The following is a 26,510-nucleotide window of genomic DNA, read 5'->3' on the forward strand; positions in this document are numbered from 1 at the left end:
ATCTTTTAGAAGAGATTTAGACTATATTTAAAGTAAGCGGGACTTCCCTAGCGTTAAGTGGCTAAACTTCGTGCTCCCAACGCAAGGGGCCCAGCTTCAGTCCCTGGTCAGGAACTAGATCCCACATGCCACATTTCAAGAGTTCACATGCCACAGCAAAAGATCCCATGTGCCTCAACTGAGACCCAGTACAGCCAAATAAATAAGTAAATATTAAAATAACAGTATTAACAGAGTAAGCTTCTACTTACGGATTTAAGATTCATTGTGCTAAACCAATTTTTGGAGTTACATATATTCAATTTCCTGTGCCATCAATGTAAAGTATTAAAATCAGATACCTAGAATATTCGGTAGTAGTACTATTAACCATCCAGTTACTGGTAATATAACAATTAACTATAGTTAGTGGTAGAACTGCAATTGTCATGTTAGTGGCAATATTACATTAACACTGGGGTTAGCTGTGGTGAACGAAAACTGGACTTAAAATGTAGAAATGAAAGATTAGAGTTAGTATGAAAGTTCAGTCAGTTTCTAGATAAAATAGGAATAGCATCATAGAATGAAAGAAAAATTATGTATTTTGTTGTTAATAAAGTTTAGTTTCCTGAAGTATATGCCATGATGTAACTCCCAGATTGCTCTTTAAGAATAAAGAACTTATTCCCACAGCTGCTGGGAATGCAGCTAGCAGAAAGGCCTCTTTAAGAAGTTTTCTCTGCTAATGAAAGATGTCTTCCCCAAAGCATGTCCTACTCCCAGCAATGACTAATCAACATAGGGCTTTAAAAGCCCCAATTTCAAGGACCCTTGAAGGCAATTGCACCCCACTCCAGTACTCTTGCCTGGAAAATCCCATGGACGGAGGAGCCTGGTAGGCTGCAGTCCATGGGGTCGCTAAGAGTCGGACACGACTGAGCGACTTCCCTTTCACTTTTCACTTTCATGCATTGGAGGAGGAAATGGAAACCCACTCCAGTGTTCTTGCCTGAAGAATCCCAGGGACGGCGGGGCCTGGTGGGTGCCGTCTATGGGGTCACACAGAGTTGATGACTGAAGCGACTTAGCAGCAGCAGTATCTCAAATCAAGATTAACTCCGAAGGACCATCCCACTTTCAGGGCTCCTTGTGGGGTTGGCTGAGGCCTTCATCAACACTACATCACAAGGACTTGCCTGGTGGTCCAGTGGCTAAGACTCTGTTCTCCTAACACAGGGGGCCTGGGTTCAGTTCCTCGTCAGGGAACTAGATCCCACATGCAACAACCAAGACACAGCACAGCTAAATGAATAATTTATTTTTAAAGACTATCACAGTCCATCTTCTCCCTCTACCCAGTCCTGCTTCCTTCCCTTCCCTTGCACAGGTTTTCCTCCCCAGAGCTCTCCCTAATAAATGTCCTGTATGCTAATCTTCATTCACTTCATGTTTGCTTTCCAGGGATCCCAATTCTGTCAGCTGACCAGCAGAGCCTTGCATAAATCATGAAATGTATTATCATTGTTAATAACTTCTCCAGAATTTAGTTTCCTAATCTGAAAAAGCTCATTCTGAACTAGAGTTGTTGAAATGTTAAATGGAGTAACATACAAGTGACTGTAGAGTTTTATAGTTAATGCAGACTTGTGGCTAAACAGACAGTGAGTTCCAGTTTCAGCTCTGCCTCTTAACTACCCGTACAACTTTTAGAACACTACCAAAAATCTCCAACTCTCTGGTTCTTCATCCATAACATAAGAATAACTAATAATCAGATTAAAAATAATTGCTTTAATTGGGTGTTTACTATATGCCAGTCATTTGGCTAATTTTAAAAAACCTATATTTTAATAGACCTATTTAACTGAACCTGTAAGGTTGTTATAAGGACTAATGAAGTAAGGCAAAGGGTTTTCTACAATGCATGATATATAGCATACATCAAATAAATGGTAGCCAGTATAATTTCTGTTAAAATTTATCATAAAGCATTCACTACAAGTGACTTGTACCAAAAATCAGATCTTTATATTGCCAGGACCAGATTTTTGTGACATATAATTAAAAATAGTGACATATAATTAAAAATACTTAAATTGTCTAAGCTAACAGAGGTACATTCACAATCCACAAGACAACATTTAATAAACCAAGCAGATAAATTATTTAAGATTCCATTTCCCATCTTCCCTTTTAACAGGTGGTACTATGCTCAAAAGCGGAAACCATTTGTCTATAAAGCCAAGTTTATTAAACCCTCTTGTGATGATGGTGAGAGCTAGAGTTTGCATTCTTATCATCCATAGATGAAAACTGAGGAGATATGTAATTCAGTCCTGGTCAGACTGTCAGCTTGATAACGACACCCTAATACACGTTCAGCTCAAGCAACAAAGAGGACCTCTTCTCCCAGAAATGGTTTACAGACCATGAGGGCCACCAGTTTATCTACCTGAGAGGGACACATTTTTTCAGCTATTTATTAACTTCACTGATTTTTAAAATATTTACCTACTTTATGTCTACTTGAAAATGAATACTAAAGACATGGTAAAAATCTGGGCCAACTGAATTGATAACACGTTGTGAAATGATTTCATTTTAAGCACAGATATGAGGCTGTTCCCAAATCCCTGAAAGCCATAGATGGAGCCCCACACTAAGAACAGTGCAAGAATCCTCCTAGTATAGATCCTGGGGCAGCTGCACCAGTTCTGAATTGTTGACCTCTACATTATGAGAAACATTAACTCATCCTTTGGGGTTTTCTATTAATGATGTCAAAGGCATCCCAACTGATAGAGGGTTATACCTATGGTACCTCATTCCCCAATTTGCTTTTTCCATAAACACTGTTTTCAGATACATCCATGTTAAAACGTGAAGATGTAATGAATTCCTTTTAACTGCTCTATAATATTCCATTATATAATATTCCATCCCACACTTTACCTACTTGTTCCCCCACTGATAAAATTTTGAGTTATTTTGGACTTACTCTTCTCAACAGTATCATATTATATATACTTGTACATGTGTCCTTGTGTAAATATGACAGAGTTTCTTTAACTACATTTAACAGTGGAATAGCTAGTTGTCAGGCACAAAAATCTTCAATTTCTATTTCGTTAACTATTGATGTTGCCGGGTATTTCTGTTTGCCCCCTTGAGATCCTCTCTCCACCCCACTCCACCCTGGGAAGCTGAATCTGTGGAATACATCAAAGGACCCTTCAACTCCTGGTGGAATTTATCCAGTGGCAGAATATCTGAAGGAGAGAAAGGTGTAGATATTTATTCACCTGGCAGTACTTCCTGTGAGACTACTACCTGTGCCCCTCAACTGAAGGCTTTGTCTCAAGATAATCTCAAGATTCATTCCTGGGTTCCTGGAAACTTTACTTCCTTTCACATCCGTTCTGGTCTGGGGGTGGTAACAGCTTCTCTGCCCACACTTGCAAAAACAGTCTCTTTGCAAATCAAATCTCCTTGAGTTATCATGCCATCTGTTTCCAGGTGAGAGCCTGACTGCATCACTGCTATTCTACACTCTTCAAGGAATCTATATTAATTTACAGACCTACCAGCCATGCCAATGCTTAAAATTAATGTCCTTTACCACACAGCCATACCAATGCTTAAAATTAATGTCCTTAAGTTTCCTCCTACCTGATGGATTCAATAAAATTGATTGTTTTTTATTTTGTGCTCTGATTACTAGTATAACTGAGCATTTCTTAGATTTATAGGCCATGTTCTCCCTGTAAATTGTTTTCTACTATCATTTGCTTATCTTTCTACTGAACTGCTTCTTACTGGCTTTTACTCCTTTAAATATCTGAAATATCGGTCATTTACCTGTAACATGTGCTGGATTTCTGTCTACTGCTTATCTTTTGTTTATGATGTTCTTTGTTGCCCAAACATTTAAAAAATCTTACCTATATTTTTTGTGTTTTAAAGTTTTAATTTTTATGTTTTAGACCTTAACAGAGCTGAAAATTATTTTTATGCACAGTGTGAAATAGAAATCCAGTAACAGTTCTTTCCTTATAGTGAGCCAATTTTCACATCACCATTTTAAAATGATCTTTTCCTCCTTGATTTGAACTGGTACTTATTTCTGTGCCTAACTTCTAATGCCTTATGGATCTGAGTTTTATGTTTTATTCCATGCATCTATTTGCTGTCAATATCACACTGTTTTAAGTACCAAGACTTTATAACATACCTTAATATCTAGTAGCACAACAGTAATTTACAACTCCATTTGAATTTGTGTATTGCTGGGTGAGAAACATAATTACTTCTGTGCTTGATCTTAAATACAAATCAAGATTCTGAACTGTCTTATTCATCTTAATAATTTTGCCCACTGATTGCTTCAGGTTTTCTATATACAGATTTGCAAATAATGAAATTTTGACTTCTTTCTATGTCTTATACTTATTTCTTTACCTTAGAACATTTTAGAACCTCAGTCCCAGGGTTAATAATAGCGGTCAAAATGGATGTTCTTGTTAATTTGGGGACTATTTCTAATATTTTCTAGTCTTTCTTCCCTGTATTTATACCCTTGCAATGGGAAAGCATGTGGAGTCTCTTTCATAACCCTCAGTATCCACATTGGCCATTTGATTTTTTTTGGCCAATGGGACATTAGCAAAAAGGATGGAAACAAAGGCTTCAGGGTTTGCTTTAGGTGTGCCTTAGGCTTTCCACTCTTGTTGCTTTTCTGATCCTCCATCACATCAACACGTTCAGGATAGCTTAATATAATGAAGTAAACATGGCCCCATTATCCTTCACTCTAGCAAACTCACTGACATGACAGTGAGGCCATCAAATGCGTGCCCAGCTCAAACCTGTTTACATTTCTGCTTCACAAAATAGCTAACACGTGGCTATTATTTTAAGCATCAAAATTTTGGTTGTTTTAAATTATGTGTTACATGGCAAAAAAAAAAAAAAGATATAGTTAATGACAGCAGTGGGTTAAATATCTCTCACTAAGATTTTAAATTTAACCTAGTATTTCTGCTCATCTTTGCTATGAAGATTTGAGACTGTAATGTTAGGTGAATTAAAATTATTGTCTTACAGGTGGGTTTTATTTTTTATCATTATATGATCCAACATTTTTTATCCCCCAACTAATGTTTCTGCCTTAAAATCTATTTTTTTTCTGATACTAGTAAAGGTATACTTTTTAAGAAGCTATTATTTTCCTGATATGTCCTTTACTATTCTCATACTTTCATTTTTTCCTGTGTCCTAAAAGGAAATAAATTTGCCAATCCTGTCCTTAAAAAGAAATGGAAAGTTTAATTTACATTTCTTGTGATTATTGGTGTATTTATATTTATTCCCACCAAAATGGCAGCCCACTCCAGTGTTCTTACCTGGAGAATCCCAGGGACGGCGGTGCCTGGTGGACTGCCATCTATGGGGTCACACAGAGTCGGACACGACTGAAGTGACTTAGCAGCAGCAGCATCTCTTTGGCTTTTATTAAGCTTTTCTCCTTTCCTTCTTCTCACTGATTTATGAAGTTGTTGTTTTTTGTTGTTGTTATTTGTTTTTTGTTTATTTTGGCTGTACTGCAGGGCTTGTGGGATCGTAGTTCCTTGACCAGGCATTGAACTCGAGCCCTTGGCAGTGAAAGCACAGAATCCTAACCACTGGACTACCAGGGAATTCCCTATGGAGTTTTTTAAGTCCTCCTTTTTTTTCAACCATATTGTAAATTGCATATTCTTTTTAGTGATTATCCTTAAAATTTTAACATAGCAACAGATGGAAAGTCTAAGGCGAACCAGTAACTCTGCCTTCCTCTTAAAATTATAACCTGGAAAACTTTTAACTCTGATCATTCTCCTTTTGTTTTACTTGCTCTTGTTCTTATATTTGTTAGATATTTGAATATGTTCTTTGTGAAATGACTATCCAAGGTTTTTGCCCATTTTATAATTGGATCGTCTACCTTTTTCTTTTTTAACTGGCAGGAATTCTTAAAATATTCAAGACAAAAGTCCTTTATATATGTATTGCAAATATCTTCTCTTAGTCTGAGGTTTGCTTTTCAAACTTTCTTAATGGTGTATTTTGATGAACAGAAGTTCTTAATTAAGTTCAACACGTTTCTCTTTTCCCTCACACTGCTTTTAATGTTCTGTTTAAGAAATATCTGCTCATACAAAGGTCTTTAAGGTGTTGTCCTGTGTTTTATTCTTGAAGCTTGATTGTGTTGTTTAGTTTTCATATCAAGATTTATGATTAATGTCATAAATTTGATCCATGTAAAAAAATACTTATTTTTGGTATTATACAAGGTAGGGTTAAAGATTAATTTTGCTCTTTCAGCTATCCATTTGCTCTAGTGCCAAATTTTGAAAGAAGCTTTCTTTCCCCATTAAATTGCTTTGCATTTTTCTGAAAAACAAGTTGATTCTGTATGTAGAGCCCCATTTAGGGACTCTATTATTTTAAACTTGTTTCTACTTGACTATTCTTGCAGTTATCACTTGACCCTAATTATTATAGTTTTTGATTTAGGTCATACCTGAATGGTCTAGTGGTTTTCCCTACTTTCTTCTATTTAAGTCTGAATTTGGCAATAAGGAGTTCATGGTCTGAGCCACAGTCAGCTCCTGGTCTTGTTTTTGTTGACTGTATAGAGCTTCTCCATCTTTGGCTACAAAGAATATAATCAGTCTGATTTCGGTGTTGACCATCTGGTGATGTCCATGTATAGAGTCTTCTTTTGTGTTGTTGGAAGAGGGTGTTTGTTATGACCAGTGCATTTTCTTGGCAAAACTCTATTAGTCTTTGCCCTGCTTCATTCTGTATTCCAAGCCAAATTTGCCTATTACTCCAGGTGTTTCTTGACTTTCTACTTTTGCATTCCAGTCCCCTATAATGAAAAGGACATCTTTTTTGGGTGTTAGTTCTAAAAGGTCTTGTAGGTCTTCATAGAACCGTTCAGCTTCTTCAGCATTACTTGTTGGGGCATAGACTTGGATTACTGTGATATTGAATGGTTTGCCTTGGAAACGAACAGAGATCATTCTGTCATTTTTGAGATTGCATCCAAGTACTGCATTTCAGACTCTTTTGTTGGCCACGATGGCTACTCCATTTCTTCTGAGGGATTCCTGCCTGCAGTAGTAGATATAATGGTCATCTGAGTTAAATTCACCCATTCCAGTCCATTTCAGTTTGCTGATTCCTAGAATGTTGACATTCACTCTTGCCATCTCTTGTTTGACCACTTCTAATTTGCCTTGATTCATGGACCTGACATTCCAGGTTCCTATGCAATATTGCTCTTTACAGAATCTTACGGCAGAAAGTGAAGAGGAACTATAAAATAAAGCCTCTTGATGAAAGTGAAAGTGGAGAGTGAAAAAGTGGGCTTAAAGCTCAACATTCAGAAAACGAAGATCATGGCATCTGGTCCCATCACTTCATGGGAAATAGATGGGGAAACAGTGGAAACAGTGTCAGACTTTATTTTTCTGGGCTCCAAAATCACTGCAGATGGTGACTGAGCTATGAAATTAAAAGACACTTACTCCTTGGAAGGAAAGTTATGACCAACCTAGATAGCATATTCAAAAGCAGAGACATTACTTTGCCAACAAAGGTTTGTCTAGTCAAGGCTATGGTTTTTCCTGTGGTCATGTATGGATGTGAGAATTGGACTGTGAAGAAGGCTGAGCACCGAAGAAATGATGCTTTTGAACTGTGGTGTTGGAGAAGACTCTTGAGAGTCCCTTGGACTGCAAGGAGATCCAACCAGTCCATTCTGAAGGAGATCAGCCCTGGGATTTCTTTGGAAGGAATGATGCTAAAGCTGAAACTTCAGTACTTTGGCCACCTCATGCGAAGAGTTGACTCATTGGAAAAGACTCTGATTCTGGGAGGGATTGGGGGCAAGAGGAGAAGGGGACAACAGAGGATGAGATGGCTGGATGGCATCACTGACTCGATGGATGTGAGTCTGAGTGAACTCCGGGAGTTGGTGATGGACAGGGAGGCCTGGCATGCTGCAATTCATGGGGTCACAGAGTCGGACACGACTGAGCGACTGATCTGATCTGATTATAGTTTTTATTAAGTAAGTTTGAGAGCCCACAGCCCAACTTGGTTCTTCTTCAAAATTATTAGACTATTCTAAGCTTGTTGCATTTTCATATACATTTAGAATCACTGCCTGAAGAGACTTATCTGTACTACAACTAATTTAGATAACAAGGTCCTAGACTTCAAACCAATACTATAATTCAATACGACAAGAGTGGGAGAGAGTGAAGGTTTTGTGCATGCAAAATAATGTGAACTACTTCTGCCAGAGAGAAGAGTGTGGAAGGTTGTATTTTTCCACAGCTACAATAGTATCTCCTATGTTACATGTTCTTCTGCTTTACCTTACTACACTCAAGATGGGCCCTCGAAACATCTAGCTTTGAAAGCCAAGAAGCTTGCATCCATGAGATGTACAAGACTATAGTGAATGGAGAGACAGTTCTTAACAGGCTCACACAGACTCACTGGCTGCTTCTCAGAGCATAGAGCAGAGGCAGTAGGCTGAAACACTGGAGGCTCCTTCACGAAAAGAGGTTTATTTGCTTCTTTTAAACCCTTCAGCCTGAGGGACAGGCTTCTTATTCATCCAGTGAGAGGAACATAAAGGAAAAAAAGAATGAAAGAGAGTGGAGACAGCTTAAAGGACTTGCGGGACATCATCAAGAGGACCAATGTTCACATTATAGGAAACCGAGAAGGAGAAATGAGAAAGAATATTTAGGCCCCCCTAAAGGGGACGAAATATTTACTGAAAATTTGCCTAACCTGGGGAAGGAAACAGACATCAAGATCAAGGAAGCCCAAGAATGTTTCAAATAAAAGGAATCCAAAAAGACTCACATCAAGACACATTATAACTAAACTGTCAAAAGGTAAAAGATAAGGAGAGATTCTTAAAAGCAGCAAAAGAGGGACACTGCCAAGACAACAGAGTAGAAAGACTGTGAGGCTCACCTCCTCTCATGGACACACCAAAATTACAAGTATTTATGTAAATACTATCAGTGAAAAAGACCAGAACGTCCAGAAAAGATCTTATGCAACTAAAGAGAAAAAGAAGGAACTACAAAGAAATGGGTAGGAGTCTCAGAACCACAGTGTAGTTAAGACCAATACTCCCAGGTGGGTGACACCACCGAGAGAATCCCTACAGTCACATCGCTTCTCCCCAGGGAGTGAAGGGGACCAGCCCGTACTGGGGTCCTCAGATTGGAGAGCCCATGCTGGGAAGACAGCCCCCAGAATGCCTGGCTTTGAAGGCCAGTGGGACTTACTTCCAGGAGACCCAGGGGGCTGTGGGAAATAGAGACTCCACCTTAAACAGTGCACACAGTATCTAATATGCTCTGGGACCCTGGGCAAAAGCACTAATTTAAAAGGAGCTTGATGAAACCTGATGACTGAGAGAGTTTTCCAAAGAGGCAGCAGACAACTGAAGCTCGCCTTGGGGACACAGCCAGTGGCAGCAGCCATCCTAGGGGCTCATTCTGCTACCTGGACACTGGTGCTGGTAAGTTTGGAATCCTTCCTCTACCTTATTAACCCTAGGACCCCTGCCCCAGATCCCAGCCTGTAGGCACCAGGGCTAGGGCATCTCAGGCCAAACAATTAACTGGGTGAGGACACAGGCTCATCTGTCAGCAGATAGGCTGCCTGGAACACCACCTGAGCTCACAGCTGACCCTGGATATGGCCTGGGCCATCAGCAGCCCAGGCCTGGCCCCACTCACCAGTGGACAGGCATTAGACCTGAGACCCAGGACCCTACAGCCAGATGGCCAACAGACACATGAAAAGATGCTTCACATCACTACAGCAGGAAAGTACAAATAAAAACCACAACGAGGTATCCTCTGACACCTGTCAGAATGACTATAATCAAAATACAACAAGTAATAAATATTGGTGAGTATGAGGAGAAAAAGGAGCCCTAGGTCCCTGTTGGTAGAAATGTAAATTGGTACAGCCACTGTGGAAAGGAAGTATGGGTGTTTCTCAAAAAACTAAAAAACAGAACTACCATATGATTCAGGAATTCTAGTCCTGCATATACATCTGAAGAAAACAAAAACACTAATTTGAAAAGATTCATGTAATTCATTCAATTGTAAAACATTCAATGTTCATAGCAGCATTAGTTACAATAGCCAAGATGTGGAAGCAACCTAGCTGTCTACACTTTGAGACATAAAAATGGAAATATATCAAAACTAATGGGATACAACAAAAGCAGTTCTGAGAGAGAAATTCATGGTGATAAATGACTACATTAAGAAACAAGAAAGATCTCAAATAAACAATATAACTTTATACCTCAAGAAACTAGAAATAGAACAAATTAAACCCAGAATTAGTAGAAGGAAATATCAAAGATCAAAGTGGAAATAAATGAATTAAAGTTTTAAAAGATAATAAATAGAAAAGATCACCAATGCAATGGACATAAACTTCGGCAAACTTTGGGAGATGGTGAGACGCCTGGTGTGCTGCAGTCCATGGGGTCACAAAGAGGTGGACATGACTGAGCGACCGAACAACAAGAAAAGATCAATGAATCTAAGAAATGGTTTTTTGAAAAGATAAGCAAAATTGACAAATCTTCAGCTGGACTCACCAAAAATAAGAGAGAGAACTCAAAATCAGAAATGAAAGAGAAGACAACATAATTTATGCCACAGAAATACAAAAAATCATAAAGACTACTATGAAGAATTATACACTAAAATGGGCTTACCCAATGGCTCAGTGGTAAAGAATCCATCTGTAATGCAGGAGCTGCAGGAGACAGAGGTTCGATCCCTGGGTCAGGAGGATCCCCTGGAGAAGGGAATGGCTACTCAATCCAGTATTCTTGCCTGGAGAATCCCCATGAACAGAGGAATGCAGCAGGCTACCATCCATGGGGTCATAAAGAGTCAGAGATGACTGAAGCAACTGAGCACACATTTACCAAAACACTGAACAACTTAGAAGAAACGTGTAAGTTCCTAGAAGCATACAACATATCAAGGCTAAAACATGAAGAAACAGAAAATATGAGCAGATCTATTACTAGGAAGGAGATGGAATTAGTAATAAAAGAAAAAATTCCCAACAAACAAAAGTCAGGAACAGATGGCTTTGCTGGTCAATTCTATGAAACATTTTAAATAGAATTAATAACAATCCCTCTCAAACTTTTCCCAAAAGATAGAAGAGAGAACCCTTCCAAACTCATTTTATAAGGCCAGTATTACTCTGATACCTAATGTCTAAAACTAGAAGAGAACATGACAAAAGAAATTATAGTCCAATATTCTTGATAAACACAGAGGCAAAAATCCTCAACAAAATACTAGCTAACCAAATTCAGCAACACATGATTAACCATATTGTTACCATAAACGTCTACCATAATCAAGTAGGATTTATTCCAGGCATGCAGTGATGGTCCAGTCAATGCCTACAAACCAGTGTGTGATATACCACATTAACAAAAGGAAGGATAAACTCATATGATCATCTCAACAGACACAGGAAAAGCACTTGACAAAATTTGACATCCATCGCTCATAAAAATACTCAACCAAGTGGGTTTAGAAGCAATGTATAATACCTTAACACAAGAAAGGCCATATATTATAAGCCTACAGCAAACACTTTACTCAATGGCTTTTTTAAAAAAAAGAAACCTTCTAAGATCAGGAAAAAGACAAAGATTCCCACTCTCACCACTTTTATTCAACATTGGAAGTGCTAGCCAGAGTAACAGTCAAGAAAAACAGAAAAAAATGCCATCCAAATTGAAAAGGAAGATGAAATTTGCATCCATTTGCAGATGACATGATATTATACATAAGAAAGCTAAAAACTCCACCAAAAGAACTGTTATAACTAATAAATGAATTCCATGCACTTGAAGGATATAAAATCAATATACAAAAGTTACTTGCATTTCTATATACTAATAATGAACTATCAAAAAGGGAAAATAAAAAAACAGTTACATTTTAAATTGCATAAGAGAATAAAATACCTAGGAATAAATTTAGCCAAGGAGATGAGATACACATACAATGAAAGCTATAAGACACTGATGAATGAAATAGAAGATATAAATAAATAGGCTTTATAACAACTACCCAAAACAGGCTTCCCTGGTGGATCAGTGGTAAGGAATACACCTGCAACGCAGGAAACACGGGAGATGTGTTCAATCCCTGGGTCAGGAAGATCCTCTGGAGAAGGAAATGGCAACCCACTCCAGTTTTCTTGCCTGAAGAAATTCATGGACAGAGGAGCCTGGAGGGCTACAGTCCATGGAGTCACAAAGAGTCTGATACGGCTGAGCAACTGAACACAACACAAACCCAAAGCAATCAATAGATTCAATGCAATGCTTATCATAATTTCAGTGAAACCACTATCACACAATGTTATTATTTTTGCCTTCAACCATCAAACATATTTTAAAGAACTGGAGAGAAGCAGAAGTTTATAATATATATCCATCTATTTACCATTTCTTTGCCTTTTATTTTTTCATACCAGATTTTCCAAATTTCTTTCTTGGATCATTTCCCTTTTAACTTAAAATTTTCCTTTGGCCGTTTCTTTTAAAAACAAGTCTACTGACAATTTTCTGTTTTCCTTCATCTGAGAGTATGTTTATTTCATTTTTATTCATGAATGTATTTTCACTGGATATAGAATTCTGGACTGAGCTCTTTTCTCTCAGAGCTTTAAAAAAGACTGTTTCATTCCTTTCTGCTTTCACAATTTTTCATGAGAAATCTACAGTCATTCAAATCATCATTTTCCTTTGTTCCTCATAAGTAATGTATCACTTGTCTCTATTGTCATACAAGATTTTGTCTTCCTCTTTAGGTTTTGGTAGCTTTGTTATTATGTGTCATGGCATGGATTTCTTTGGGTTTGTCCTGTTTGGTGTTTTTGAATCTCAAGGTTTTTGCCTTTGACCAAATTTATGAAATTTTTAACCATTAGTTCTGCAAATATTTTTTGTTGCAATGGACTGTTTATATTGTTTCAGAGATTCCTGAAGCTTTGTTCATTTCTTTTCACTCTTTTTTTTTCCTTCTGTTAGGACTAGATAATTTCTACTGATATGGCTTCAAGTTCACTCACATTTTTCTGCCATTCCAATGTTGCTACTGCCCTTATTCAGTGAGATATTTCACTGTCTCACTGTGGAAGACAGTACATATTTTTTCAGTTCTAAAACTTCTGTGTGGGTCCTTTTTCCATTCTCTGTTTCTTTCCTGATGTTTCCTATTGTCCATTTGTTTCCAAAGTATTCATCTTTACTTCTTGGAGCATTTTCATCATAGCTGCTTCAAATGTCTATGATAACTTCAACATCTGTGTCACCTATGAAACAGTGTCTGTCCATTGTCTTTTCTAGTCACGTTGGAATGTTACAGGTTCTTTGTATGTCAAGTAATTTTTTGGCATCCTGGACATTTTGAATAGAATGTTGAGACTCTAAGTCTTGTTTAAATCCTATGAAGAATGTTGATATTCCTGTTGTAGCACGTAATCAAGCCAGTTGGGTTCAGGCCAAAAATTCTGACCACCTTACCTTTCTGTGGGTTCTTGCTCTGGTGTTATTAACATTTCAGTTTTCAAGTTTTGTAATGCTATTTCCATGCCTGCCTCCATGTGTAAAGCCCAGTGGTTTATCTGGGACCTGACAGAGGTATATCCCACTGTTCTTTTCTCAAAGTATGATTTTTAGAGTCAGATCCGCATGTGCATACCCTGGGAGGTCAGCATAGGAGTTCACATATACCTTTGTGGGATTACTTCCCCAAGCTCTTCATTCTGTATGTGATTTTCTAGATACTTGTGGGTCTTCTGTCCAGAAACTGTGGTTTTAGTTATTTCACTCTGTCATATACTTCCTGTGACTATACCCTTCTGGAGCCACACAGCAGGAGAGAAAGAGAAAGGGGAGAAAAGCCATGAAATTTTGTCCCACCTTCTTGGTACCAAGTTCTTCAGTGTGGAGAGGATTTTTCCCATCTCTTAAGAGTTTTAGGCACATGTGGGTCCTTGCTGCTGCTAATGTCATTACTGCCAATATCAACTTTCTAGGGCATGAGTTATGAGAGAGACTGGGGGCTGGGGGAAAATGGGATTTTCCCCACTCTCTCTGAGTATGTTAGGAGTTCCTTTTAGGCTCCTTGAATCAAAATTCTAGAGACTGTCCCTGGAGATCTCTCTGCCCTACTCCAGTGTTTCGGTGCTTTGGGTCCAGGCTGCATGATACCAGAGGAGATACAAAAAAGAAACTTATCACTTAGTCAACTTAAAATGTCAGTGATTCTTAATCCATTAACTTTTCAAAGTGAATGCTTCACTGCCACCATTCACTTTTCAGAGTCCTCAAATAGCTTCTCTCTGCATTCCTTCCACATTGTCTAGCAGTACTCAGTGGGAGAAACAGCAGATTGTACTTATTCCATCTTACCTGGAATCAGAGTCCCTTCCTGAGTTTTGTGCTAATGTTATATATTTTCCTTCTACATTGTTTAAACCTTGTAAGATATTATAGTTGTTTCAACAGTCAATATTATTTTAAATTTTCCCACAGACTTACCCTTCCCAGTGTCCATTCTTTTCTGCAATTTCATAATATCATCTGGTATAATTTTCTTTCAGCCTAAAGAACAGACTTAATACTTATTTTCTTAGCTTTTGTTTGAAACTATCTTTGTCTTCATTTTTGAAGGATCTTTACAATGATTATAGAATTCCAGTTTGGCAGTTATGATATCATTCTACTGTCTTCTGATTTCTGTTGATTTCAGTAAGGTTCTGTTGAAAAGCCAGTCATATATTAGGATTTCTCTCTTGAAGCTATTGTGTTTGTCTTTTGATGCAGCTTTAATAATCCCTGTCTTTGTCAGTCATTTGTGTGATTTGCTTAAATATGGTTTTCCCTGTCTTTATTCTTGAAGTTTATAGATTTCTTGAATATGTGGTCTGATTTGTTTCAGCAATTTGGAAAATTCTTATTTGGAAATATTTTCTTAATCCCATTCTCTCTCTCCTCTTCTTCTTCTAGATCTCTAATTACAACTAGGTTAGACATTCTTATGCTATATCTTATGTTCTGTATTTTTAAACCCTTTTAACTCTCTCTCTCTCTCTCTCTCTCTGTGTCCATTAACCTGAATACTTTTTATTCATTTCTCTTCTTGTTTACCAGTCCACTGTTCTGCTGGTTCTAGATAGTTCAACCCATCCATTCTCAATTTCAGTCTTAACTTCCCCCCTGCCCTCAGTTCTAGGATTTTCATAAGTCTTCTAACATGGTTCCAGCTCTCTGTTAAAATTATCTGTTATTTTTTGAACTTTTAAATTTTAGTTATTTTGCTGTCCCCAGATAAATCAAAACTAAATTATTTGTGGGTCTATTTTCTGTTGGTTTGCTTATGGGGTTTTTTTTTTTTTTGCTTTTTGTAACTTTTAGATTTGATGCTAGATATAATAGATAAAAATTTGTAGAGACCCAGAATGAAATTATGTTCCTCCAAGGAGGGCTGCATTTTCTTTTGGCTTGCAAATAGAGAACCCATGACTCAGTTTGATCCTGTCAAAGTGGGTTTAACTTCACTGGGACTGCTCTGTTTCAGTTTTGCCCTTGCTCATGAACTGTAGTCTCTCCCAAGGTAAGGGAAAGAACAAAAGAAGACCTCCTCTTTCAATTTTGAAGGATATTTTCACTGATTATAGAACTCAGTGTGAACCATTTTTTGTTTTCAGCATTTTAGAGATGTTGCTGAACTGTCTTCTGGCTTCCATTATTGCTAGTAAAAAGTCAGTTTATGACATGTATTCTTGTTCCTCTATATTTAAAGCATCTTTCCCCTCTGGCTGCTTTAGAGATTTTTGTCCTCCTTTTTTGAGTTTAAATTGTTTGATCATGATGTACAAAGGCGTGATATGCTTTGTATACTTATGTTGCTGGGTGTTTTGGGGTCTGTAAATTGATGTGTTTTATGATACTAGACAAATCTGGTATAACATATCTTCAAATATTTTTGTCACATTTTTTTTCTCTCCTTTCTTTTTGTAACTCCACTTGCCCAAGCCTTGCAGCATCTTACCACAGCTATATTCCTCTCAGCTCTTGGCCAAGGACTCGGGGTTAATTTCCATGTAGACTTCTTGGGCCCTCTTTTTCACAGCTACATATTTTCAGATATTTACATATCTATAGATACCTATATTCAGATATTTCAGATATTCTACCCTGCCCATCTCAGGTACTTCAACAGCCCAGACCTCTAAACCCTCCCTGCTTAACAAAGACTACCACTCTGCTTGCACCACCCCTCCTCCCCCAAAAGTGTCCTTCGGCAGAAAAATCAGGACAGGTATGGGACAGTTACGGAGCACACGCCGTGTGTTTTCCTTCTGTCAAAGACCATAGCTGTGTGCTGCCTATTACCCAGTGCTTGAAAAGATCTGCCTTATCATTTTGTCCAGGTCTTATAGTTTTTTTCAGTAGGAGAACAAGTCAGGTACCTATTACTTTCTAAGGTAATAGGTAAGTAATAGGCAAGTCTTTGGTGCCTGTTAATTTAAATGCACATTGAGATTTAAATGATTGATATTAGAACTTTTCATAAAAGCAATTTCTGACAAAGAATAGGTAAAAGTGAAAGAGTTAGTCGCTCTGTCATGTCCAACTCTTTGTGACCCCATGGTCTGGAGCTCACCAGGCTCCTCTGTCCATGGATTTCTCCAGGCAAGAATACTGGAGTGGGCAGCCATTTCTTTCTCCAGGGGATCTTCCTGACCCAGGGGTCCAACCCAGGTCTCCTGCACTGCAGGTGGATTCTTTACCGTCTGAGCCACCAGGGAAGTCCTATGAATCCAGATAGTATATCAAATAAAAACATGGGATATATATCATTAAAACTTTTTTTTCCTGCTATGTGTATCCATCTAAGAGAATCATATACATAAAAATAAAGGTTAAGTTTGAAATTTGAAGTGTTTTCATTGCCCTTAATGGCTTGCTCCCTTTCCCCTTTAGTCACTCCTAAATTCTTTATTAATAAAATTTATTAATAAATTGTTTATGCATATGATTCTCTTGGACATTTAGCAAGCAAAAAAGGTTTAATGACATATATTGTTTTTATTTGATATATTATCTATATCATTATATATATAATAATAATACTAGATTTAGAAAGCAAAAAAATACAGTTTTTCTTTCCCCTCCTTGATCTGTTCTGTTAATACACAATGTTCTTTTAGGATCATTGATTCTAAGTTTGAAATACTAGACTTTTGAATCACTGGTTAGTGAGTAGCTAAATCGGGGTCACTGCCTTAGGAAGAAGCCAGTTCAGACTGAAACACAAATGACTATTTGGTTAAAGAAGTAACTGTCCATTTTTAAAGGGTGGAGATGGCTCGCTAGTAAATTAGTTTTCCCTCTGCCCTGGGAGATTAGACAAACAATGGATCTAACTAAGAAAATAGACTGACTCATTTGGCTACAATGCTATACTAAAGTTACAAGTAAAGTAACATTAATATCCAGAAAGAGAATTGGGTTCTGTATATAGTAAATGAATTTTACAATCAATTCAATGAGAAATAAAAAATGAGATATTAAATGCACAGACCTAAAGGCATGTTGAACTCTGTCTCCTAACTCATCATCTGCTATAGCAAGATGGAAATCATGTGCAATTTACTTAATTCTTCCTTAGAATGGTAGTTTTTATTGCAAGAGAGGTGAAGTTTGTAATAACTTTCTTTCCTCCTAATTTTCTTGAGCATTTCCCAGCTTCTAGTAATGAGCACTCCATCTCAGTACAGATGAGGTAGGAAGAAAGTCAGACCTGCTGGGCAGGAAGAGAATTTGTACAGGGCTAGTTGATTATAAGTGAATAGGGGTGGAGAATGTTAAAGACAGACTCACAGACCTGGAAGTCACCTGGTCCAGACTGCTTCTAGACAGGACAGGAAGAAGTGTCTGCGTGAACCTTTCTCACATCTGGATTTAGCTTTTCTTGAACTTTTTTAGCCTTCGCCATTCACCAAGGCTGATTTCTTCTCAGCAAGCCATGAGGTACTGCTCCTGCCCCAGGATAAAGTCCTTTGGAGTGGATTTCATTAGTTTTGGGGATGGTCCTGATCTCATTCCAGGAGGTCTGTTTCAGGTTTAGGTCATTTCATTGGCCTCATCTACAACTGAAGGGCAGATCTCCTGGCCACTCCATAACTCCCTGGGTGGGGAGGAAAGGCCTCTAAGCTGATAGTCACACTCCATGTATTTCTAACTCCCCTCTACTGGGAGATGCGCTGAGGTGAGTGGAACTTGAGTGTTTTAGATAGTTTCAGGTCTCACTGTCCAGGAGAAAAGCAGACAGCCTACCTTTCCCAACATACACACCCACACCTCTGCAGTATTCACTAGTCGCTGGTAGAAGTACAGGGACTGTGGACAAAAGAGAATGGAAGTAAATTTTAGCTTACTCTTCTGCTTCACCCAGGAAAAAGGTTTATGAGTATAAGCATAGACGTAAATGAGATATTTCTTGCTGTTTAGTGCCTACCTCATCACTCTCTTCTCCCCTTAACCGCCACCCGCGCACAGACACACACACACAACCAGCTTGTGCACACACTGTGAGCAGAAACACAACCCGCTCCTCCCCTGCCCCTCCCTCCCTCCCTCCCTCCCGGCACAGACCGATCAGAACTTCCCCTGGGTCGCGGCCCAGCGATATGAAGCGGCCCTGGCGTGGAGCCCTGCTCTTCCCGAGTCGTGGGTGGCGCGGTGCTTGTTTCCCTCCCCTCCCTTTCCGGACCCAAACGGGGATGTATCTGGGTCAGCCTGGGAGGGGCTGGACCTGCCAGGGACCAGCGGTTGAGGGGCGGTGGGGGGGAAGGGGTGGCGATGACAGCATCTTTCAGGTTTTTTGCTTTTCTGAGATTCGCCCCGTCCAGCTTCTCACCTCGTTCGCGCTGAGCGAGAGCTGATGCTCCGGCCAGCCTCGGCTCTAGGAATAGGGTGTGGGGAGAGCCTGTCCCTCCTATCTGGACCGCCACCCCTCCATTCTCTGTGAACAATACAGCGCCCACCCAACCCCCAACACGCACACACATTCCCCAAGGCATGCTCCGCGGGCAGGCGGGCGGCGGGTCCCCCCCGCCCCAGGAAAAGAGCAATGGAACAGTTCACGGCCGCCGCGAGTTCCTGGTCTTCCTTCCTTTCCGGTGATAAACGGCGGGGCTACAAGCCAGTTGCTGCTCAAGATGCTCCACCCGCGGGTTCAAGCCTCTTTCTCTGGGCCCGCCAGGGGCCCAGATCAGGACCGATGGCCCCTTTACCACCGCAAGGCGCAAAAGCTGAGCGCCCGGGCGACAAGAGGCGCGACCAGGGCTGGGGCGCGGACCCTCGGCCGGCTCCTGCTGCCTCGCTTCCTCCCTGCATGGTCTTTTGCGCCAGGGAGGAGCTGGGTGTGCGTAAAAGCCGCATCTTCCCCAGACGCTATGGCTGAGTACGCCTGGGTGAGGTCCGGAGGGTCAGGGACCTTCCTGGCTCCCCTCCCTGCGAGCTCTGTATATAAGCCCAGCACAGAAGAATCAAGGCCACAGGTCCTCATTTCCTTGAGGCCTGGCCCCTCCCTCCCCAACCTTGCCCTCCTTAGCTCCAAATTTACAAGTGTTTGCTCTTCCTTTCAGTGTTAGGGAGAGAAGCGGAGGAACGAGTTGAAAATCAGCTCTGGGTTTCTGCCTCCTGTACACAGCTATCTCTTTACCCTCTCCCTCGTTTCCCCACATTGCACGCTGGGGGACTTCTGTAGCCTCGTCTATCCCGAGCGCTTGGTCCCGCAGCTGGGGACCCACTGATGCTCTTTGACCCGGAGCTTCCCGAAAGGTGTCTGCCTCCGCGGGTGCTCGAGGCCACGCAGAGGTGTTTCTTCCTCCCCACCTCACTTCACCCACAGACCTCTCTTGCCATCATTTCATCCACCCTTATATAAAACACCGCTCCCCCCACCCCCACCGCCTCCGCCACCCTAGCCGGCGCAGCGCCCCCCTCCCTCGGCTGCGCCTGGGCGGGCAGGGAGCTGAAGGGACCGGGACGCGCCTGAGGCGCGCAGAGCTCTCCAGCAGCCCGCGCTCGCCGCGCCTGGGGAATTGGCTGTGGGCGAGGCGGCCTGAGCTGGCCTTTATCGCTCGCCCCGCTGGTCGCTTGAAACTTTATCAGCGAGTCTCGCCACTCGCCGCAGACGCAAACGGGGGGCGGGGGCGCGGCGAGGCGCCGGCGGCCGTGACGAGGCGCTCCCAGCGCCGAGCGCTTCTGCTCCGGGCACGCATGGCGCCCGCACACGGAGTCTGACCTGATGCGGACGCAAGGGGGTTAATATGAACGCCTGTCTCGTTGGAATCTGGCTCTGGCTCCCTCTACTCTTTACCTGGCTCAGCCCTGAGGTCAGCTCTTCATGGTGGTAAGTCCACGCGCACGGGCGCCGAGGGATTTTGGAGATGGGAATGGAGACCGCACTGGGCACATAGATCCTTCCCGGCGGCGCTTCCTCGCAGCCGTGGCAGTCACGGATTCCGACCCGATCCCAGCTGCTGCCCTCTCCTATCGCCCCTTCGCTTTTCCTCGGAAGGCCATTCCGGCTTTGACAACTCCAATCCTTCCACCACTACAGCCACCCACTGCACACACATTGCCCCTCAAACGAGAGCTCGGATGTTTGGTTTATTTGGATCCAGCTGAGTGACAGCAAAATCGGGATCTTTTAGACAAGCGCTAGCCGGGTCTCGAGCTCCACTAGCAGAGACGGTCTGTGTATGCGTGCGCACGCGCGCGCGTGTAAACTCACCTCCGAAACTACAATCGTCTCCCTCTGCTCCCACCCCGCAAAACCCTCAAGGTAAACCGACGGGTCAATTCAGGCAGGCGCGAACCGTGGAACCCAAAGCGTGTGATTTTGCATTATTTCTCGTCCTTCCACATTCCTAGTGCTTCACCCCAGTGGGGCGGAAGAACATTTTGCTGCCCCAGGTAGAGACTACCACCTTAATAGAAAGCTCCAGAGGTCGGGGACTCTAAGACGTTACCCTGTTCGAAACCAGTCACCTCAAAGCGTAACTTTGCTGCTGTCCCTTTATACGGTAATCTTCTATTTTGCAGAGTAAAGGAACTTTGAAACCTAACAGGTTATCATCCTTAAATGTTACAAGGGGAGAGGCTCTCCCCACCCACAAACTCTTCTCCATCTTCTTCTGATCTTGAGAAGAGAGAGTTGAGAACTCTCTAACGTTTTTGCACCTAAAAACTTCAGAACAGACACTTAAAACTCTATTTAGAAAGATCGGTTATCTGTTATGAAGTGCTTTTTTTTTTTTTTTTTTTAAGAATCTGGCAAAAGTAAGGCATCTTGGCCAAATGAAAGACTAGAGCAGGAAGCTTTAGGAAGACACGAGCTCTCCAAAGAAGCAAGGCAAAGGGTTGATAGGAAGAGGGGTTCAATTCCTTCCTAAGCTGCTTTGAACAGAAAGGCGTTTAGCCTTGACACTGCTGACACAGGATCAAAGATTGATTTATCAGAGTGACCATTTTTCAATAAAATGACTATTTCTGTTTCCATGGGTATATAAACATTATTTACTGCCCAGGCTTTTTGTCACATTGTCTCTCAGCTGTCACTTAAATATATTTTTGGGGAGTCACAGCTGTAACGATTTTATGATCATATAAAATAATGAAAATACAAGAAAAAGACATTCTCCTTGTTTGATCGCTTCAAAAGACACCTATGGCAGCTTGGGTTATATAAAAGGTACCTTTCTAAACATTTCACAACTAATAGAGAACATCTGGGTAGAGATGATGATGTAATTTTTTGTTAAAGTTTCTTTTCAAAAGTACTTTATGAAGCTATAACACTGTTTGATTCTTCCAAACATTTAGTATCCTTAATAACAATAGAAAGATTTTTTTCCAAGGGTTCTCTATAAAAGCCAAAAAAGAGCTGGAAAATGGAAATATTTAAAGGATTCTTTAGTAGGAAAAGAATGGCATGTCTGTGCAGAGTGTAGCATCAGATCCCAGTAGGTACTGATTAGACAGACAGTTTCTTTAAGACACTTAAACATCGGATCAACAAAATGGCAGTGAGGAGCTTCTAAAGGTCTACTTCCTCCAAAACCAAGTCTGGACACACTGTATATTGAGATCAGAGCCTTCTTGAGAAAAATGTCTTCCAAAAACCTGTTGGCCCTTCCCCTCTCACCCCATTCCTGGACTGCAGACCTCGCCTCTCCCACTCTGCCCAGAGCCTCGTCTGGTGGCCTTAGCTTCGTGGCCAAGAAACAGTCAGCACTTAGTTTTGGGGTGGCTTCTACCAGATCACTCACCATACCTGCCGTGCCACTTCTCCAGTGAACTTAAGTTTAAAAAAACAAAATAAATTTTGCTTTCTAGTATCCCCTAAAGGATAAAGAATTCGTATTTGAAATGCTGTTTTGAACTTTTCCCACTCCGGGGAAACACCCTGCCAGGCCTTGCTGTTCAGTACTCTCCCCAATGTTGGTCCTTCCTAGGTACATGAGAGCTACGAGTGGCTCCTCCAGGGTGATGTGTGACAACGTGCCAGGCCTGGTGAGCCACCAACGGCAGCTGTGCCACCGACACCCGGATGTGATGCGTGCCATCGGCCTGGGCGTTACTGAGTGGACGATGGAGTGCCAGCACCAGTTCCGCCAGCACCGCTGGAACTGCAACACCCTGGACAGGGATCACAGCCTCTTCGGCAGGGTCCTGCTCCGAAGTAAGTCTCGCCTTCATACAGCTCATGGGCTCTGCCCTCACATACACACACCCTTACTTGGTCTTCACAGCCCCTGCCCATCTTGTCTTGCATTCTGTTCAGTCAAGAAGCTTATTCTGTTGAGTGCCATTGGCCCTATTTTACAGATGTGGGCTCGAGAAATCAAGAAGCTTGTCTAAAGTTTTGGAGGAGGCTGATCATGGGTCAGGATGCAGTGTTCGTTGGCTCTGTCCATCCATGTCCCTTCATAACCCTGCCTGTCCCTCCAGGTTCAGATTTTGTCTCTAGGAGAAAAGGAAGCAGCAGCCACAGAGCATTCTTGACTTTTAAACTCTTCTTTCTGGGACCTGACCCTACCAGAAGGATTTAGCAGAAGATTGGGAAAGAATGCCCACATCTTTTATTGGCCATAAATGGTCATTGTTACAATAACAAATCAGTGTGATTGAAAAGCAGAGAGAAACCTCTGCTTGTCACTTTTGACCTCCCATTCAGCTACTCAGTCTTGGGTCACTCTGTTTCTGAACTCCACCCCCCCACCCCCGGTAAACTGTAAATTCTGTACGGCAGGGACTCATTCTGCCTTCTCTGCATCTTGCTTGTATCTCATATGTTGTAGGCAGCACTCATTCATTGAATGGTTGAATGAATGAATGGATAAACTTGTAGTGAGTACCTATTCTCCAGGTATGTTTTAGGCAGAAGGATATTTATGGAAGGTAGGGTGAGAACCATGAATACATCAAGGTAGACCTTCGAGATATTGAAGGTTTGGTTCCGGATCACTAGTCACTACAGTAAAGCAAGTCACATGAATTTTTTTGGTTTCCCAATGCATATAAAAGTTATGTTTAAATTATATATATGTGTATTACATTATGTATACATGTCTATTAACTACTGTAAAAACAATGTACATACCTTAATTTTAAAATGCTTTATTCAAAAAATGCTGTCATCTGACAATGCAGGGTTGCCATAAAGCTTCAGTTTGTAAAAAAAAAAAATCACAGTATCTGTGAAGCGCAATAAAGTGCAATAAAATGGGGTACGCCTGTGGTTTCTTTACTTTTTTAGAAAGCACATTGAAAATTATCTAATTACATAATAAATGTTCTGAATGTGGAAAGTAGCTCACTAGCTTATATACAAGCAGAGAAAATTAACTGAAAATCAAATCCTATTTAAAAAAAAAAACCCCATCCCTTAACCTGGCCTTAGCAATTTCTTCAAGAAGCAGCACATCCCATTTGCTACTGGGAAATCTGACTGAAAACACAACAGTCTATGTGTGAATCGCAGAAACAGGAAGCTTTCCTCTTGTTTTTGCCCACCGCCCTCCCCTACCCCCTTCCTAAGAAAATCGTTAGGGCTGTGCACTTGGTAATGCTTAACAGAGGGTGTTTCTATCATGTAATCATCATAGCCCTAGGGTTTTATGAGGCCAAACGCATAACTGAATGTCTCTAAAAATCCCCCAAGGGCGTAGTGCTCTCACTCTTAGTGTATCCCTAAAGTTAATTTACTGCGATATTCTGCAATTTTATTCTCTAGTTTAAGAACTATATTCTTCTGCATTCCTTTTGGAGTTTCGATATGACATCGCAAAATTTTTGAAAGGATGATAATAATAAATTTCAACTACATGGAATTTTAAGACTTCACCTAGATTAGTTCACCAGTGAATCAATCAAAGTGCTGGACCTTGTCAAAGAGAGTTTGCAAATATCTGGCACAAGAAATCTTTGCATATATTATGTACAGGCTCTCGGTATTTAAGATGTATTAGGAGTGTTCCTTTTCAAAGTTCTCACAACTGATTACAAATTACACTACAAATTAAGAGTACCTCTCATTTATAAAATGATCACCTATAGAGTCTGTCTATGAAAATCCATTAAGATGTCTTCATAATCAAAAAAACCCTTTAGATCACAAATCAAAGGAAGCAAGTTTGACCACTGATCCTAAAGACAGTATATCTCCCAAAGCTGGAGATTCATTCATAAAATACTTTAACTTAATATTGGCAATATTGGTTTCTTCAGAGCTGTACCGTGGCTGAGAGGGGAAAGGTAATAAATAGAGAAAGCATAACAAGTTTGACTCAATCTAAGGCTTCAGGTAAATTAGAGATTATAACTGTATTTCCTTCAGATTTCTTTCATATGAAGCCGAATGCTCTGCCAAAGCACTCAAAACTTAGAACACTCATGCTACACAATTTCTTTCCAATCTTCACAGAAGGCCAGATTTCTTCCTGGACATTTATGTAAACTCCTGTGACTGTCAGTGATGATTTTGTGTTGGTTATGGGAAGGCTGAATTTGGCCTAAGGTAGCTTATCCTGGAAATAATCATGAAATTCCAATGAAGTTATCCAAAGAGTTTTACAATTAATTGCTTGGAGGGAAACTCACATCTTAGAGTTATAAAGAAGCCTCCTTCGGAAACCTAAGTGTTCTCATAGATGAATAGGAAAGGCAAAGGGCAGTACCATATACAATGAGAACATAAAAGTTACTAACATACCCTGTGGTCACAGAGAAATGGAGAACATTTGCCTCTTTTCCTTCAGAGAACAAGAGTAAGACCAGAACAATCTTTAGGAACTTTTGTAATTTGCTCATTGAACTGGCTGTCCCCCGACATGGGCAGAGAAATGTAAAGACAGAACTAGTAAACTTAAAAATAATCCTACAAGAATTTGCATATACCTCCAGAATTCTAGAGTAAGCCTTAAACAAAAAAAAGGTTATTAGGTAGCCTCCTTGTGTTTTTTTTTTTTTTTTTAAAGCAAGCATTTTAAAAAAGAGCTGCATAATCCATAGCCTTCCAGAAAGCCTAGCTTCTAATGTTTTGCCCTCCCAGTCACCTATACTAGCCTATACACTGAGTAAACACTGCTTGACTTATCTCAAACGAAAAATTAGAGAAACTTGAATAGTAACATAATAGGAAGTCTAAATATCACCATTCAGATTTGGATTTTGTTTAATATTGCAATGGCTTTAAGCAGAATCAGTTTTTCTAAAAGGCCTAAGATCAAAATTTATTTTGTTACAAAGCCAACTCTTGAAATGTGCTACTATTTTGCACATAGCATTTAAGTGATTCATCTAAGACACTTAACTGAAAACATCTTAAGGCTGTATCTACATGATACCAAAACATCTGGAGGTAAAATGAAAAGTCATTCCATGTGCTATTTTTTTTATTTAAATAAACAAATATCTAACTATTTAGTAATGAGTTTGAATAATAAATGACACATATTCAGAAAGGTGATGGTTTTGCTTTGGAAATTATTTCTGAAATGTAGCAGATTTTGAGTGATTTTTTTTTCTTTCAGCCAATAAGTCAATGTACTTGTTTGCAAGTTAAGCCAGGATGCAGTCTATGAGTAAGCAATTCATTCCTTTACCAACTTGCAAAATACTGTCTGGTCACTGACATTCTATCTTCTGGATCTTCCCTAGCTTTCCCCTAAAAGACCACCTCCTAAAGTTTCTCTTCTTTCTCCTTAAAAAGTAAGATTAGTGCATAATAGATTATGCATTTGAGAATTTCCCCCCATGTGATATCTCTAAATGTGGGCACTGAACTCCAAATTCAAAA

General features: G+C 40.4%; 1 protein-coding gene across 1 annotated transcript in view; it reads left to right on the top strand.

Annotated features, from left to right (window-relative positions):
• The first annotated feature begins 19,701 nt into the window (after positions 1–19,701).
• The window catches only part of WNT2 (Wnt family member 2), a 44,014-nt gene continuing 37,205 nt past the window's right edge, over positions 19,702–26,510 (top strand). The window contains exons 1-2 of the mRNA XM_006065936.4: positions 19,702–20,558; positions 22,666–22,892. Coding sequence (XP_006065998.1) covers positions 20,476–20,558; positions 22,666–22,892 — 310 coding nt within the window. The 5' untranslated portion in view covers positions 19,702–20,475. The remainder of the gene's footprint in view (positions 20,559–22,665; positions 22,893–26,510) is intronic.

Source organism: Bubalus bubalis, chromosome 8 (genome assembly GCF_019923935.1).
Source record: "Bubalus bubalis isolate 160015118507 breed Murrah chromosome 8, NDDB_SH_1, whole genome shotgun sequence".
Taxonomy (NCBI): Eukaryota; Metazoa; Chordata; class Mammalia; order Artiodactyla; family Bovidae; genus Bubalus; species Bubalus bubalis.